We start from the raw sequence: 16,566 nt of genomic DNA on the forward strand, positions 1-16,566 counted from the left end.
GTGGTTGGGTTGTGTTAGGATTGGTTTTAGGGCTGGTTTTGGGTTTTTTGTTTAATTTTAGTTGTAGGGTTATTTTGTACGGGTGGTAGGTTGTAGGGGTTTTTGGTTTGAGTTGTGTTGGGGAGAGGGGACTTCATGGTGAGATTTTAATAGTTGTGGCTGGCTTTGTTCTGTTTGGGGTTTTGTTGCCTCTTTTGTTTTCCTGTTTGGAGTTGTTAGGGTTTGGTTTGGTCAGAATGGGGACGATGGGGGGGGGGCAGCCTAGGGAGAGGGGAAGGGGCGCAGCCCATGGCAGGGTTGTTTGGTTTGGTTTGGTTTGGTTTGGTTTGGTTTGGTTTGGTTTGGTTTGGTTTGGTTGAGATGGGGGCTGGGGCCCGCTACTTCTTTGTTGACTGGAAAAGAAAGAGGAGGCTCCTGGGTTTTTTCATCTTTAACATTTGTGTTTAACAGAGGCATGTTCAGTATCTCAGTGGTTTAACATTGTCAGTTACACAGAAAGTTTTACATTACTTTTAAAAATTCTTCTCATGTCAAACTACAACAGATATTCAATCAACAAAAAACACTTCTCAAAGCATTGACTTGGCCCATTCAACTTCACAAACACTAAGCCCGTTCAATTTAAAGTTAATCAACATTTGCAGGAGCACAGAAACAGAAGAAGAACACACAGAAAGAGAGAAACACCAAAAAGATACAGAGAAGCACACACACAGCTACAAAGCCCTGGATTCCAGCACTGTTCAGATGGAAATTCCAAGAGGATGCAGGGTAAGATGTGTGCTTGCCTTGTGGTCAGCCTTCAATACCCCTTGGTCTCCCTGGGCCCTTCCCCCAGGTGGGGCTTGGGCTCATTTGGTCCCTCAGGAGCTGGGCTGGGGCTGCAGAGGTGGCTGTGGAGCATTGCCTGTGCTGGGCCAGGGACTGGCAGCCACTGCTGGGCTGGGATAGAGGCTCTGGGGGATTGGGCTTCCAGGGCAGGGCAAGGCTGGACCTGCCCCTTCCTCCCCCACACATGAAATGTTTTGAGCCAACAATCTCCTCCAGTCTGTCTCAACAGGGAATGTTGCAGGTGAAATCCCAATTCTGGCCATGGGTGCCTAGAGGAGCAGGACAGCTCTTTTCCATAGGAAGGAAAGCACAGAGCCCAATGTTTGAAAGGCAGCTGAGAGACTCACTAGGCCAAGGCCATCCAGACTTGTCAGTAATGGCAGATTTTGTCTGGGAGCAGTCTTTGGATTATGGGAATTTTGGAGGTGGAAGCCCAGTCTTGGCCATGGGCACCTGGAGAAGCAGGACAGTTCTTTTCCATAGGAAGGAAAGCATGGAGCCTTCCCCAGTGGTTTGGGGACAGATGTGAAGGGACCCTTGTGAAACCACTGCAAGACAGGCTTGTCCCGGCAATATTCCTATGGGAACAATCCCTGGATATAAGGAAATTTGGAGATGAAATCCCAATTCTGGCCATGGGTACCTGGCGGGGAAGGACAGTTCTTTTCCATTGGGAAGGAAAGCACAGAGCCCCAGTGTTTCAATAGCAGATGAGAAGAGACCCTCAACATTCCAGGGTCATTTGGACCAGTCAGGCAGTCAATGGGAGGCCAGACCAGCCAGATCTGTTCGGTGTTCCCTTGCTTTTATGAGGTCCTGCAGTGTCACCATGGTCCCCTTGGTTCCATGGGGCCCTGCAGTGTCCCAGTGGTGCTTTGATTCTATAGGGTCCAGCAGTGTCACAATGGACCCTTGGTTCAGTGGGGTCCCAGAGTGTCACAATGTCCCCTAGGTTCCAGAAGGCCCTGCAGTGTCACAGCGGTCCCAAGGATTCCATGAGGCCTTGCAGTGTCACAAGGGTCTCCATGGTTCCACAGGCCCCACAATGTCACGGGACTCTGTTCCATGAGCCCTGCAATGTCACAATGGACCTTTGGACCCTGGGGGTTTGCAGTGTCACAATGGTCTCCTCTGGCTCCACAGTGTCACAATGAACCACTGATGACATCAGGCCCTGCAATGTCACAATGGAGCTTTGGTTCCATTCAGCCCTGCAGTGTCACAAAGGCCTCTTGGTTTCACAAGGCCCCACAGTATCACAATGGTCCTCTTGGTTCTGTGGGGTCTCCCAGGGCCACAATGGTCTCACTGGTTCCATGAGGCCTCACAGTGTCACAATGCTTTGCTTATTCCATAGGGCCTCACAGTGTCCCAATGATTCTATGAGTCTCCATGATTCTATGAATCCCCTCAGTGTCACAATGGACCTTGGTTCCATGAGGATCTGAAGTGTCCAAATGGTCTCTCCATTAGGTTCTATAAGGTCTTGCAAGGTCACAATGGACCGTTGGCTACATGGGGTCTCTCAGTGTCACAACAGCCCCTTAGTCTCATGGCTTTACAGTTCCATGAGGCCCCACAGTGTCACAATGGACCCTTGGTTTCATGGGGCCTCTCAGTGTCACAATGATCCCTACATTCCATGGAGCCACAGTGTCAGTACAGTCCCCTTGGTTTCATGAGGCTCAGCAATGTCACAGTGCTCTCCATGATTCCATGATGCCCTACAGTGTCACAATGGTCCCTTGGTTCCATGGGCCCTGTGCTGCTGCATTCCCCCCTCCCCTTCTCAGGCCGCCCTGCCAGCTGAGAAATGCTCCTTGGGGCTCGGCCTTGGCCAACAGCCCCTGGGCTCAGCTCCTCTGCAGCTCATCACAAACACTGTCTGCTCCAGGCACTGCTGCTGCCCAACCAGCTCCTGCTTTCTGTAGCAGCAGGCCTGGGAACTGGTTTTGTTCCCTCAGTGGCACAACATCCCTGTTCTCCCACTGCCAAAGAAAGCTGTGGATGCCAAGTGCGGCCAGGATGACTTAACCTTACCTACATTGCCTGTAGGTAAGGTTAAGACACAAGGTATAAGTGAAGTTAAACACTGCTAAGAGTTGTTTTTTTTCCTAAGTTGTTATGTTTAATATAAGTTATAAGCTGAGTTAAATACTGGTAAATATTAATCCTCTGTAAAATTGCAAAGTCATAGGTTATAAATTAGATTAAATCCTGCTACATGCTATTTTTTGCTAAATTGTTAAACTGAAGGTATCAGTCAAGGGTAAGGTATAAGTTAAGTCCTGTTAAGTTTGAGCTCTGTTAAGCTTTTGGGCCATATTCCTTTCATGCTTGCTCTCACTGCCCTTGTGTCACACAAACACACAGGGACAGTTTTCAGTTCATTTCTGGTTTGATTGCCTGGATTTGGTTTGGTTTTGTTGTTGCTCTGTTTCCTTGCTCTGCCTGAAGTGTCCAGTCAGGAGCAGAGTGACTCTTGCCAAGGAACTTTGTGCTGCTGTCCCTTAATATTAGATCTGTTTTTTTGCTGATCCCTTGCTGGGGATTTTTTCAGCGCTCTCAAGGCCTCGTTGGTATCAGGGTGAAGGAGCCCTGGCCCCGGCTCTGGCCCTGGGGGACACGGGGACGCTGCCGGGGGGTCCCTGTCCCCCTGTGCCACCCCCAGGGCCCCGGCCCCCCGTCCCCGTGTCAGGCTCTGGGGTCGATCTCGTGGAACATCCTCTGGGGGAGGCTGCGGCGCCGGGGGCGGGGGGACCCGGGGGGACAGGGGACCCCACTGTGCACGAGCAGGGTTGGACTGCTCTGGGGGGAACTGTGAGGGGGGCCGGGGCAGAGTGACCTTCCCAGTGACCTCACACAGCCCCTGTGATGTCACACAGCCAACTGTGATGTCACACAGCCATCTCTGTCATGTCACACAGTCCCCTGTGATGTCACACAGTCCCCTGTGGTGTCACACAGCTACTCTGTGATGTCACAGAAGACTCTGATGTCAAAGAGTCACACTGCGATGTCACAGTTTTTCTGTGATGTCACAGCCTGCTCTATGATATTACACAGCCACCTGGTGATGTCACAACCCACTCCCTCATGTCACAGAGCCACTGTCTATGAAGGCAAGATCTGCTGTATGGCCTCACACTATGATGTCACAGACAGCTGTGTGATGTCACAATCCCCTCAGTGATGTCACAAAGCCCTCTCTGTGATGTCATACTGACACTCTTTAATGTCACAGCACACACTTTGGCCTCACAGCCCCCCTCTATGATGTCACACAGCCATGCCATGATGTCACAGCCAGCTCTGTGATGTCACATAGTTCCCTCTATGATGCTGTAGCTGCTCAGTGACCTCACACAACAAACTCTGGGATGTCATAGCCCAATCTGTGACCTCACACAACCCACTCTGTGCTGTCAGACAGCCCCTTGCTGACATCACAGCTGCTCTGTGCCTCCATGACACAGCCCCAGAGGAGCTGCTGGGACACAGCCCCCTCTGGGACATGCCACAGCCCCTGCCATTGCTGAGCCCCTGGGACCTCTGTCTGTGCCCTGCTGGTGTCCCTGAGGGGCTCTGGCAGTGCGCCAGCCCTGCTGGGCTGTGCACAGGAGCTGCTCCTGGCCAGAGCTGTCTCTCTGCAGCTCTGCTGCCCTTGCCAGGAGCTGCCTCTGGACCAGGAGCCCGGCCAAGCTCAGCAGCACAGACACAGCACAAGGGCTTTAATGACCCTCTGGGGCTTTGGTGCTCTTTGCATCGAACTCAGTCCCTCAGAGTGTGCTCAAAGAACTTCTCAGGGACTCAAAAAGACGGTGAAACAATGAAGTTTCTCATACTTTAAATAGATCCATCTGAAGGACAGGACTGAGAAAGTGTCCCCAGGTTCCAGGCAGAGCAGAACACTGGTGGCAGTGATGACAGCTGGGGACAGGCAAGGCAAAGGTGTCTCTGGTGCTGAGCAATCCTGCGCCTCTGTCCCTGCAGGCTGTGGGCATCCCCCAGCTGCCCCACCTGGCTGGCCCCTTCCTTTGCTGACAGCTCTGCCTCCTGCCTGCCTCTGCCTGCCCACACAAAGCCTAGGGCTGCTCCAGGCTCCTGCTGGGGGACGTGCTGCACCACAGCCCTGCCCTGGCAGGGAAATTCCATTCTCCTGGTGTTCACTCTGGGCCTCCCCAGCTGCCCTTGGTGCTATTATGTCTTCTTCAGGCTCATTCCCACTATGAAGAATAGCTCCAGCCCCTCTGAAACCACCCTTCCATCCCTCCCAGGCTATTCCTGTTCTGTCCTCAGTCTCGACACCACTGACCCCAGAGCCTGCAGACTGTCCCTGCTGGTTTTGTGATGAGACCTCCAAACCCCATCTTGTGAGATTTTTGAGTCCTCTCCAAGGTCTGTGAAAATGGAAAAATAGTGATCAAAGTTATTTTCTCCCAGATCTTGCCATGACAGAATAAGGGTAAATGTCAATAAACTGAATGAGGGTGGATTTGCATTTGTTAGAAGAGGAAATATTTTACAATAATGACAGTGGCACAAAACTGCAGCTGTTTTTCCAGAGAAGTGGATGCCCCATCCCAGGAACGGTCCAAGAGCATGAGCTTTGGGCAGCCTGACCCAGTGAAATCTCCTGCCCTCCCCAGTGACAGAATTCCTGTAGTGTGGGTTCTCTGATGTGCTGGGTGCCCTCACAACGCTTCTGGCCAGAATGTCTGTTGAGGGCAGCCAGGCTGCTGCAGGGGCACTGACCTCACAGCCATCACCATGGCAGCCCTGTCCCCTGGGCCTGGCTCTGCCCTTTCCTCTGCCCCTGCCTTGGCTCTGCTGGCATGAGGAGTTTTGTCATTGATATCTTGTCCCCAGGGTGCTGGGGCCAATGACTTCCTAGTCAGGCTCCTGGAGCAGAAGTGGCTTTTCAGAGGCCAGCCAGGAATGAGCCCTGAGGCAGCAGCTCTGCAGTGGTGGCCACCAGGCCGGGCTGCCAAGGGAGGCTTCTGGCCATGGCCTGCAAGCAGCTGCTGCTGCCAAGGTGCCTTTGGTGCCTCAGGCTCTCCCTGGCACAGCTCCCAGCACGGCACTCTGCCCTTGTGCCCGAGGCCTTCCCTGTGCTGGGGCTGGCCTGGGGCTTTTCCTGCAGTGGGACCTGCCCTGCTGATGGCACAGGAAAGGCAGCTCCTGCTGGAGCAGGAGGCTCTGCCTGCAATGGGCTCCAACAGCTCCAGCAAGGCCCTGTTTGCAAAGGCCCCTGTGGGAAATGAAGGGGGGGGGTCACGCTGATTTTGGGGTGAATATTGCAGAAACAAGTCTGACTCCTCCATCCCAAAGTTGAACATCCTTAGCGGGAGCTGAAGCTGTGACAGCGCTGGAAAAATCCCCAGAGAAAGGAACAACCAAGTGACACCACTGAGAGCTTCTGCAGAGCTGCTGAGCTGGCCCAGCCTGGGCACACCCGACTGACAGAGCAGCACCTCACACTAGAAAAGCCTTGTCCCAAATCTTAACCGCAGCATCTCCTGACATTTCCTTTCTTGGAGGGTGTAGAGTTTCCTCTCTGTACGGGGACACCCTCAAGTACATTCACTGCTCCAGGCTGAGCCAAAGGGGTTTGCCCATGGTCATTGTTCTGGGGGACTGACATCAATCTCTGCTTAATTACTGGTTTAGCTTTAACAAAATTGCTTTGAAATCACTTCATAGTGTTTAATATAATATAATATAATATAATATAATATAATGTTATATAAATGTTACAACTCCAATACCTTGCTGTAAATATTTCTGATAAAGATAATTTTATTTAATAATTACCATAGTAGATAATTATATAAATATCTCTGTTTTCCTATCCTTAATCCTGTGGGACAAATACTGTAACGATTTAATTCCACCTTGATAATTTTTTACACACAAACACTTGAAAAGTCTGAGGCTGAGATTGGAACCAGCTGCTCCAATGCTCCACTCCTAGAAGGAGTTTAAGAAGTCTGGAGGTCCTTGGGGGTATCTGGGGATCTGTGGAGACTATTGGGGCTTCTTTCTGTACCTTCTCACCCAACAGGAGCTTCTCTAATAAACTTTGCCTGAAACTCCCACTGTGGCCATGACAGGAACCCCTGTGAGTGTCTGGGCCATCCCGGCTCTTTGGCAGCCTGGGGACTCCTGGGATGTCACCGTGGAGCTCACCGTGGGTGCCTGTGACAGATGGGTGCCTTTGCAGCCCAAGGTGCCCTGGGATGTCACCATGGAATGGCTGTGACTGCCTCTGACCACAGGGCTCTTTACCATCCCAGTAAGCCCTGGGAGGTCTCCATGGAGCCCCTGTCTCTGCCTGTGACATTCCAGCTCTGAAATAGCCTGGAGACTCTTGGAAAATCCCCATGGAACCACTCTGAGGAACTGTGACAAATCTGATCTTTAGCAGGCAACCATCACCACGACCATGTTGCTATGCTCAGTCCGTTGGCAACTCCATGGAGACCCCATGCCAGGGGTTGTTGCCATGGCAACGAGGGCTGGCACCAGCTAGGATACTCGGTTTCCTTGGGCCGGGCTTCAGAAATGGGATTCCCGTGGATGACGAGGGCAGAGCTGCAGCTGAAGCCCTTCCCACACTCCCCACACTCGTAGGGCCATTCCCCAGTGTGGATCATCTGGTGGCTGATCAGGGTGCTGCTCTGCCTGAAGCTCTTCCCACACTCCAAGCACTTGTGGGCCTTCTCCCCATTGTGAAGCTGCCCATGGACCACCAGCTCTGAGCTCTGGCTGAAGCTCTGTCCACCTTCCTGGCTCAGGGTGGGTCTTTCCTCCTCAGAGCACCCTGGGCTGGGTTTGGAGCCCCTCCTCCTATGGAATCTCTGGGGCTTTTCCTCCACGTTGGAAGTCTGCACCATGGAGCCACTTAAAATGGCCTCTTCCAGGCGATTCTGCTGTGGGGATTTGTCCTCCCAGGTCTCCATCCTCAGCTCCTTCCCTGGGGGAGGAAGGACAAGGAGAGGATGGGATTTGCCTCCGTGCCAGAGGGAAGGGGAAGGAGATCCCCCCAGTGCATCCCCGGCAGGATGGGGTTGGCAGCAGGGTTGTCCTGCAGCCGGGGGCTGTGCTGGGCTGGTAGATGGAGCAGGAGAGAGGGGGAAAGGGCCACTGACTTCCTCCTCACCTGCCTGGGGCTCCTAGGGCATTGTGTCAGTTTGAAAAGACAGTTGTGTGCTAAGGAAGGCAGGAGACTCCTTTTAAATGGAAAATGTTAATCCCTTCACTTGGAATTATAATTTTCAAAACAAGAGGCTGTCAAGCAAAGTCTTTGGGAATAGGAATAACAGTTCTTCAGAAGGAAAATTAAAAATACAAATGCAGTAGTACTAAAAACTACTTACAGAGTAAGAATATGACCTGACACCCTGTGGGTCAGAGTGTTGGTAGCACTCCTGTTAAATGGTGGCTGCAGTGCTCCTGCAGGGACAGGTTTGGTTCTGTTGGAGCAGTGATCCTGTCAAATAGTGGAGTTTTCCTCTGAAGGTCCAGTTGTGGCGTCGATTGGCCTGGTCTTCCTCTGGGATCCAGTGGAGCTGAAAGCTGCTCTTCTGGGAATCTTGTGGGAGAAGGCTGACTCTGTTGTTCACATTCTCAGATTATATCCAGGTAGGAATGCTTGGCTCCTCCCTCTGGGCAGAGCTTCTCACAATGGGATGATGGAATTTTTATCAGTGACACTCAATGGCCCATTAACAGAAGATATCTCCCTGGAGGGAGGATTCATGTGGAAGAGATAAAGTAAACTGCTCAATTAACAGATGATAATTGCCCCAACTTTAACAGAGGGTAATTGAATACACACCCAGCTAAACCTGAGACACTGTTCCAGCCTTGGAAAGCAGGATTTGGTACCAGGATTCTTTAGGGAATGCAACCCTGATTGAAGGCAGAGATAGAATCTCCAGAGCCTGCAGCCAGAAATGGACAGTTGTGTGATACTCATTTCAACATCTTCTCTTTCGGAATTATTGACTAATGATTATTTGCTTTGCCTACCTAATATTTTTGTAATTTTTTGCAAATTTGCATTATCTAAATTACACTGTTCCTTAAGTTAAGTTGGTGTCTGTGTCTTTGGTACGGGCCCTGCCCACTGGCGAAACAGGGCCCAATCCTGACTAAGAGTTACCTGGGGAGACAAAACCCTGACTGCAAATGTGCCCCCTTCCTCCTTGTTCCCCACACTTCATGCACTGATCATGATGTCCTATGGTCTGGGCTATCCCTGGGGTCAGCTGGGATCTCCTGTCCTGGCTGTGTCCCCTCCCAAGCTCCCCCACACCCTCAGCCCCTCCCCAGCGTGGCCGAATGAGGGGCAGGACAGGCCTTGGCTCAGTGCGAGCTCAGCAAGAACAAAACCATCTCTGCGTGCTCAGCCCTGTGCTCAGCCCCCGGGCCCGGCATTTCCTCCACTGCCACCCTGGACCCCCCTTTCCCACCCCTCTGCCCCACGGCCGCCACAGCACCGGCTGACAATAGAAGCAATTCTGGGGCAATTCCAAGTTTCCTTGGTTCCTGCACAGTTCCAGCTCAGCTGCTGGCAGGTTACAATTAAAGAAAAGTGCCAATTCGGCCCAATACAGATATTATTAAAAGGAAGGGAAAGCTCTGTGTAGCTATCACAAAGGTGACAGTGATGAAAAGAATAATGATTCTCACATTTGGAAAAAACCCAAGCCTGGGAATTCAGTAGTTATTTGGGAATTTGGCTACTTGAGCTGGGCTTCTTGTGGGACTTTTAGCAGCTTTGTGTTCCTCACCATGTGGTGAATGAACCTTGTCAGTCTTGCTGGTATCATTTGCTCCATTTCCTCCAGTGATTTTACCAAACTTTTCAAGTAGGGACAACAAAGTATTTTCTTTACACTCCAGTCCCACAACAGCCATTTTCCTCATCAGTTCTCCCATAGGTCGCTCAGAGGAAGCTGCATCCAAGTTTCCAAGAGTTCCTCCAGAGAGACCCACAACCTCCTCAGAGGAAGGAACCATGCTGTTGTCAAAGGCAACTGGGGTCAAAGAACAGTGCCCTGAACTCACTGTGCCAAAATAATTTTGCAATCTGGTTAAGAAAATATTAGAGAGATGCCATTTGCCCTGGAGCAGGGCAAGTGTGACATTGTCCCCTGTGTGTGTGGCCTTCCCGGGGTGGGGGTTTTACACCTGAGCCAGTTTGGGTAAGGGGGGTGGTGTTCACCCCCTGAGCAGGGACTCCCCCACTGTTTCAGGCTGCAGTGTAAGATGGAACCAAATCCATGTTTTCAATCCCCATCTTCATCAACTGCTAGAAACAGGTGGGGCAGTGTTCTTGATCTCTTCCATGACTCAGCCCTGATAACGCCCTCCAGGGGAGATATCTTCTGGGAATGGGCCATTGAGTGTCACTGCAGGACTGATCAAATTCCATCCTCCCATTGTGGCATGCTCCGCCCAGGGGGAGGATCCAAGCATTCCTACCTGCATATAAGGTGAGCCTTGCAACACCAGGAGCAGCTTGCCTACTGGATTCCCAGAGGACAAGAGCTCCAGAACCACCACTGGACCTTCAGAGGAAGACCAGACCCTTCTACAGGATCACTGCTTGACAGAATCACGTTCATCACTCCCACAGGACTGCAGCCACCATTTAATGGGACTGCTGCCACCAGCCTGACCAGCAGGGTTTCAGGGTATATCCTGACTCTGTCAGTTTAAGGCAGTGTTTCTGTATCATTGCCTTGATCTAAATTTTCTTATTAAATTGTAATCCTGGTTTAGACTCTCCCCAGGTTTGCCTTCAAACCAGTACAAAATTCAATATACTTATCCCTTGTTTTCTTCTCAAAACAGGATTTTCCATCCCTTAAACTTGGCCAGATGGAGGAGGAGGCTGTGAGGAAGAAGAAGGTGCTCCAGGAACCCCAGGCAGGTGAGGAGGAATTCAGTGGCCCTTTCCCCCTCTCTCCTGCTCCATCTCCCAGCCCAGCACAGCCCCCGGCTGCAGGACAACTCTGCTGCCAACCCCGTCTTGCCGGGGATGCACTGGGGGGATCTCCTTCCCCTTCCCTCTGGCATGGAGGCAAATCCCATCCTCTCCTTGTCCTTCCTCCCCCAGGGAAGGAGCTGAGGATGGAGACCAGGGAGGACAAATCCCCACAGCAGAATCTCGTGGAAGAGGCCATTTTAAGTGGCTCCACGGTGCAAAATTCCAACGTGGAGGAAAAGCCCCAGAGATTCCACAGGAGGAGGGGCTCCAAACCCAGCCCAGGGTGCTCTGAGGAGGAAAGACCCACCCTGAGCCAGGAAGGTGGACAGAGCTTCAGCCAGAGCTCAGAGCTGGTGGTCCATGGGCAGCTTCACAATGGGGAGAAGGCCCACAAGTGCTTGGAGTGTGGGAAGAGCTTCAGGCAGAGCAGCACCCTGATCAGCCACCAGATGATCCACACTGGGGAATGGCCCTACGAGTGTGGGGAGTGTGGGAAGGGCTTCAGCTGCAGCTCTGCCCTCGTCATCCACCAACGCATCCACACTGGGGAGAGGCCCTATGAGTGTCCTGAGTGCCAGAAGAGGTTTCAGACCAGCTCCAGTCTCCTCCAGCACCAGCAGATTCACACAGAGGAGAGGCCCTTCCGCTGCCCTGACTGTGGGAAGGGCTTCAAGCTCAACTCCACCCTCATCACCCACCAGCGCATCCAAGCTGGGGAGAGGGAGAGGCCCTACGAGTGTCCCCAGTGTCAGAAGAGGTTTTACACCAGCTCTGATCTCCTCCTGCATGAGCGGATTCACACGGATGAGAGGCCCTTCCGCTGCCCTGACTGTGGGATGGGCTTCAAGCGCAACTCCCACCTCATCAGGCACCAGCGGATCCACACTGGGGAGAAGCCCTACGAGTGTGGGGAATGTGGGATGAGCTTCAGCCAGAACTCTAACCTGATCTCCCACCAGAATACCCACACCAGGGAACGACCCTATGAATGTGGGGAATGTGGGAAGAGCTTTAGGCAGAAGTCTCTCTTGATCTGCCACCAGAGGATCCACACTGGGGAAAGGCCATAAAACTGTGGGGAATGTGGGATGACCTTTAGTAGGAAGACACAAATGAACATCCACCAAATGATCCACACTGGGGAGCGGCCCTACAAGTGCCCCGAATGTGGGAAGAGGTTTCACACCAGCTCTCAGCTCCTCCAGCACCAGCGCATTCACACGGATGAGAGGCCCTTCCACTGCTCCGATTGCGGGAAGGGCTTCAAGCACAACTCCACCCTCGTCACCCACCGGCGCATCCACACTGGGGAGAGGCCCTACGAGTGTCCCCAGTGTGGGAACAGCTTCACCAGCAGCTCTCACTTGAGCAGACACTAACAGAGGCACCAGTAAAAGAAGCCCTGCACGTGCCCCAACTGCAGGAACAGCTTCATGCACCGCTCCAGCTTTATCCCCCCATTGGAGACCCCACGTTGGTCAGAGCCCTGGTGATCCATGTTCCCCATGATCCATGCTGGGAAGACACCTGTACCTTTTGTTGCCCCTGCCAATGACATGATGTGGGGTTGGAGAACATGAGGGTGTGGCCATGGCCCTGTCATTACATTCACTCCCACCTCAGGTCATTGCCAGGGGCAGGAAAGGGACTCTCTCTCTCTCTCCCCAGGGAGAAGGGTGTCCTTTCCAGACAGGAGGAAATACATTGCCAGGAAGAACTAGTTGTTGATGTTGTAGTTTTTTCTGTAAACAGTTTTATTTATCCTATCTGTTATCAATATTGTTTCTGTTCCTGTTTGTTCTTTATCTCATTGCTGTTCCCAAGAAATTGTTCTTATCCCAGCCCGGGATCTTTGCCTTTTGTGCTTTCCATGGCAGGCGGGAGGGCAGCGAGGGCAGCGCGGTTTTAACGGGAGCAGGAAATTGGGGAATCCCATTGCTGAAGCCCGGCCCGTGGAAACCGAGCATCCCAGCTGGTGGCAGCCCTGGTGGCCATGGCAGCAGCCTTGGGAGCGGGTCCCTGGCTGGGGCTGTGGGAACCTCTTCCCTCTGGTGCCCAGGGACAGGAGTGGAGGGAGCGGCTGCAGCTGAGTCGGGGCAGGCTCAGGTTGGATGTCAGGAAAAGGTTTTTGGCCAGAGGCTGCTGGGGCCCTGGCCAGGCTCCCCAGGGCAGGGTCCCAGCTCCAGGGCTCTCTGAGCTGCAGCAGCGTTTGGCCAGCGCTGCCAGGCCCAGGCTGGCATTGTTGGGGTGTCCTGTGCAGGGCCAGCAGTTGGACTGGAGGATCCTGATGGGTCCCTCCCAGCTCAGCCAATTCTGTGCTTCTGGGATCCCATCAGCCTGTGGATGGGGGCTGCCAATGGTTGCCATGGCAACGGGCTCTGGCTGCAGGCCTGAGCTGGTGTCCATGGCAACCACCCCGGCATGGGGTCTACATGGAGCTGCCAAGGGACTTAGCATAGCAACAGGGGGCTGGGGATGGTTGCCATGGAAACTGACCACAGCAACAGGGGGCTAGCGATGGTTGCCTGCTAAGGATCAGATTTGTCACAGGCCCTCAGAGGGGTTCCATAGGATCTTTTCAAGAGTCTCCAGGCTGTTCCAGAGCTGGAATGTCCCACACAGAGACAGGGGCTCCATGGAGACCTCCCAGGGGTTTCTGGGGATGGTAAAGAGCCCTGTGGTCAGAGGCAGTCACAGCCATTCCATGGTGACATCCCAGAGCACCTTGGGCTGCAAAGGCACCCATCTGTCACAGGCACTCACGGGGGCTCCACGATAACATCCCAGGAGTGCCCAGGCTGCCAAAGAGCCGGGATGGCCCAGACACTCACAGGGGTTCCTGTCATGACCACAGTGGGAGCTTCAGGCAACGTTTAATATTAGAGAAGCTCCTGTTGGGTCACGAGGTGCAGAAACGATCCCCAATACTCCCCATAAATCCTCAAATGTCACTGTTGAATCAGTGTTCCGTGCTTTCTTTCCAATGGAAAACAAGCATCCTTATCCTCCAGGTGTCCATGTCTGAAATTGGGATTCCACCTCCAAAATTCTGGATATCCAAGGGTTGCTCCCAGGCACAATCTGCCAGTACCATCAAGCCTGGCTGGCCTTGGCCTCTGGTGACTGCCCCTGCAACACTGGGGCTGGGTTCTTTCCTTCCCATGGAGATCACTGGGACACTGTGGAGACCTCATGGAACCAAGGGGATCATTGTGGCACCACTGGAGCCCATGGAACCAAGGAGCCATGGTGACAGAGCGGGGCTTCATGGAACCCAGAGACAATTAGGGCTCTGTGGGGCCTGATGGAACCATGGAGACCATTGGGACCCTTCAGGGCCTGGTGTCACCAAGGGGGCATTATGGCACCTCAGGGCCTCAGGGAAGCAAGGGACCATTGGGACACTGTGGGGCCCCATGGAACTGAGGGAACATTGAACAGGCCTGGCTGGTTTGGCTTCCCAGGGGTCCCCTGACAGGTCTGGCTGATGTTGCAATGTCACAGGCCGCCTCTCATCAGCTCCTGGAACACTGGGGCTCCGTGCTTTCCTTGCTATAGAAAGGAACCATCCCTTTTTTTAAATGTCCATTGCCAAAATTGGTATTCTCTCTAAAAATTTTCCTATATGCAAGGGTTTCTCTCAGAAAAAAACCTGCCGCTTCTGGCTGGCCTTGTCCTCTGGTGGTCACCTCTCTTCTGCCTGGCAAACACTGGGGCCCTGTTCCTTCCTTCCTACGGAAAAGAACCAACCTTCATGTCCATGGTCCATGGCCAAAATTAGAATTTGGCTTCCCAAATTCCATATATCCAAAGATTGCTCCCAGACAAAAGTAGTAAGGACAGACAGGTCAGGCTGCCCATGTCTGCTGGTGATTTTCTTAGACTCTGAGTTGAATGCTTTCAGCTGAAAAAACCTTGGAAAGGGGCCAGAGATCTCCCAAGAAGGGTTTTTGAGGACTTGGGCACATGACTACTACATATGGACAAAGGAGCTCTTGGCTCTGTGCTGTTTTGAGGGTTTGGCATCATGGAAGTGATGTTCTAAGAGAAGCTGCTAGCAGTTTCCTCCATGTCTGACTAAAAAACCAATCAGTAATTAACTTTGAGAGCTGACAATCTGTTAAACCACTAAGGAAACTTACTCGCCTCTGTGAAGACACATGTTAAAGATGGGAAAGCCTGGGAGGGTCTCTTTCCCTTCTGGCTGGCACAGAGGTAACAAGGCTGACCCGGCCCCGTCTCAGCCAGGCCGGGCCGGGCGGCTCCTGCCGTGGGGCCGGGCCCCTTCCCAGGGACCCCGCCAGGCCCCATCGGCTGCCAGGCAGGGCAGGGGAGGCCGCGGGGCCGAGGCCGGGCCGGGCCATGGCTGCAGTTGGGAACATCTGGGCCCTGCTGAGCCCTGCCCCGCCGCCAGCCCGGGCCCAGCCAGGATCCGCCGGGCCCCAGGAGCAGCCCCGGGCCGGGCCGGCTCGGCCAAGATTCTGCCACCCTTGGGCTTCAGCCGCAAGCCCCGGGCAGGGGCAGGAGAAGCCATCGGCCCCTGGCCGTGCTGCTGCTGTGCTCTGGCCTGGCTGCTGAGATCCTGGCCCTGCCCCAGCGCGGCCCATCCTGACACAGCCCCAGCGCAGCCGCTGCAGAAACCTCCATCGTAAAACAGCTCCGGCTGCAAGCACGGAGCCCGGCCGGGGGCATGGAACCATCTGCAGGCCCCGGGTCAGATATGAACTCTTTCAGTGCTTCCATCCTCCCTCCAGTGAGAGAAAAGTACAAAGTGCAGGCACACAGAGGAGCAACATGAAGACTCCGAGGTCACTGAATAGGAAGCTGAGTCCCAGATGGGAGGGATGAGGAGATGCCTTGATCTTGGGGCTGAAATCCTCTTGTAAAGCTATGGAGAAGGATGGAATTAATATATCAGACTCTCTTTTCTCCTATAACTATTTGAAAATATGGGGAGATGACTTGTTCAGCAAAAACCTCCATGCTAAAGTCGGCAAATGTTGAAGTAGCTGTGATCCCATGAGAAGTTTAAACAGAGAAAGAGAGAAGAGTAATGAGATCCCGTGCCCTCAGGGAGTGAAGAAGAAGATCTCTGTTGTCAGAGATGAAGATGATTTCAGAAATAGATGAAGAGAATCTTTGCTCTTCAACAGCTCATCTTTAAACTCATACCCCATAAGTTGACATGGCCCATAAAAACAGCTGTGGGAAAAGCTATGAAAAATGGAAGGGACTTCACAATTGCAGATTTCCTGGGCAGCTGCTATTTGTGGGAATTGGGAGCCACGAGTGAACTGTTTTCTTATGGAGAAGTCTCCATAGCATGAAAGAGAGACTCCTCTCCCTAAGTGAACTGAAGAAAGACTGTTCTAGATGGTGTAAACTGACTGAAACTTTCCGGTTTTGTCTCCTTGCATTGTCAGTAAGAAAGAAAAGGCTGTAGGGAAAGGAGAAGTGTTCAGATCCTTATTACTCTTTCTTCTATTTACTAGTAATAAACTTTTCCATATACTCTTTTAAAATTTTGAGACTACTTTGCCTTTCTCCTAATCCTATCTCACAGCAGGAAATGAGTAAATATATTCCAGTGAGTGCCATGGTAATTAGCCAACACTGATCCCACTGCACTAAGAGATGCATTGGCTGAGAAATCTCAAATTAGCAAACCAAAAATTACTCCAGATACATTCCTGATAAACTGCATTAGAGCAGAGGGAAATCAAGGCAGAGCCATG

General features: G+C 52.6%; 1 protein-coding gene across 1 annotated transcript in view; it reads left to right on the top strand.

Annotated features, from left to right (window-relative positions):
* LOC143692431 (uncharacterized) overlaps nucleotides 1-16,566 on the top strand; it is a 230,170-nt gene that overhangs the window by 186,328 nt on the left and 27,276 nt on the right. Inside the window, 1 exon segment of the mRNA XM_077172663.1 lies at nucleotides 11,153-12,166. Coding sequence (XP_077028778.1) covers nucleotides 11,153-12,166 — 1,014 coding nt within the window.

This window comes from Agelaius phoeniceus, assembly GCF_051311805.1.
Source record: "Agelaius phoeniceus isolate bAgePho1 chromosome W unlocalized genomic scaffold, bAgePho1.hap1 SUPER_W_unloc_1, whole genome shotgun sequence".
NCBI lineage: Eukaryota > Metazoa > Chordata > Aves > Passeriformes > Icteridae > Agelaius > Agelaius phoeniceus.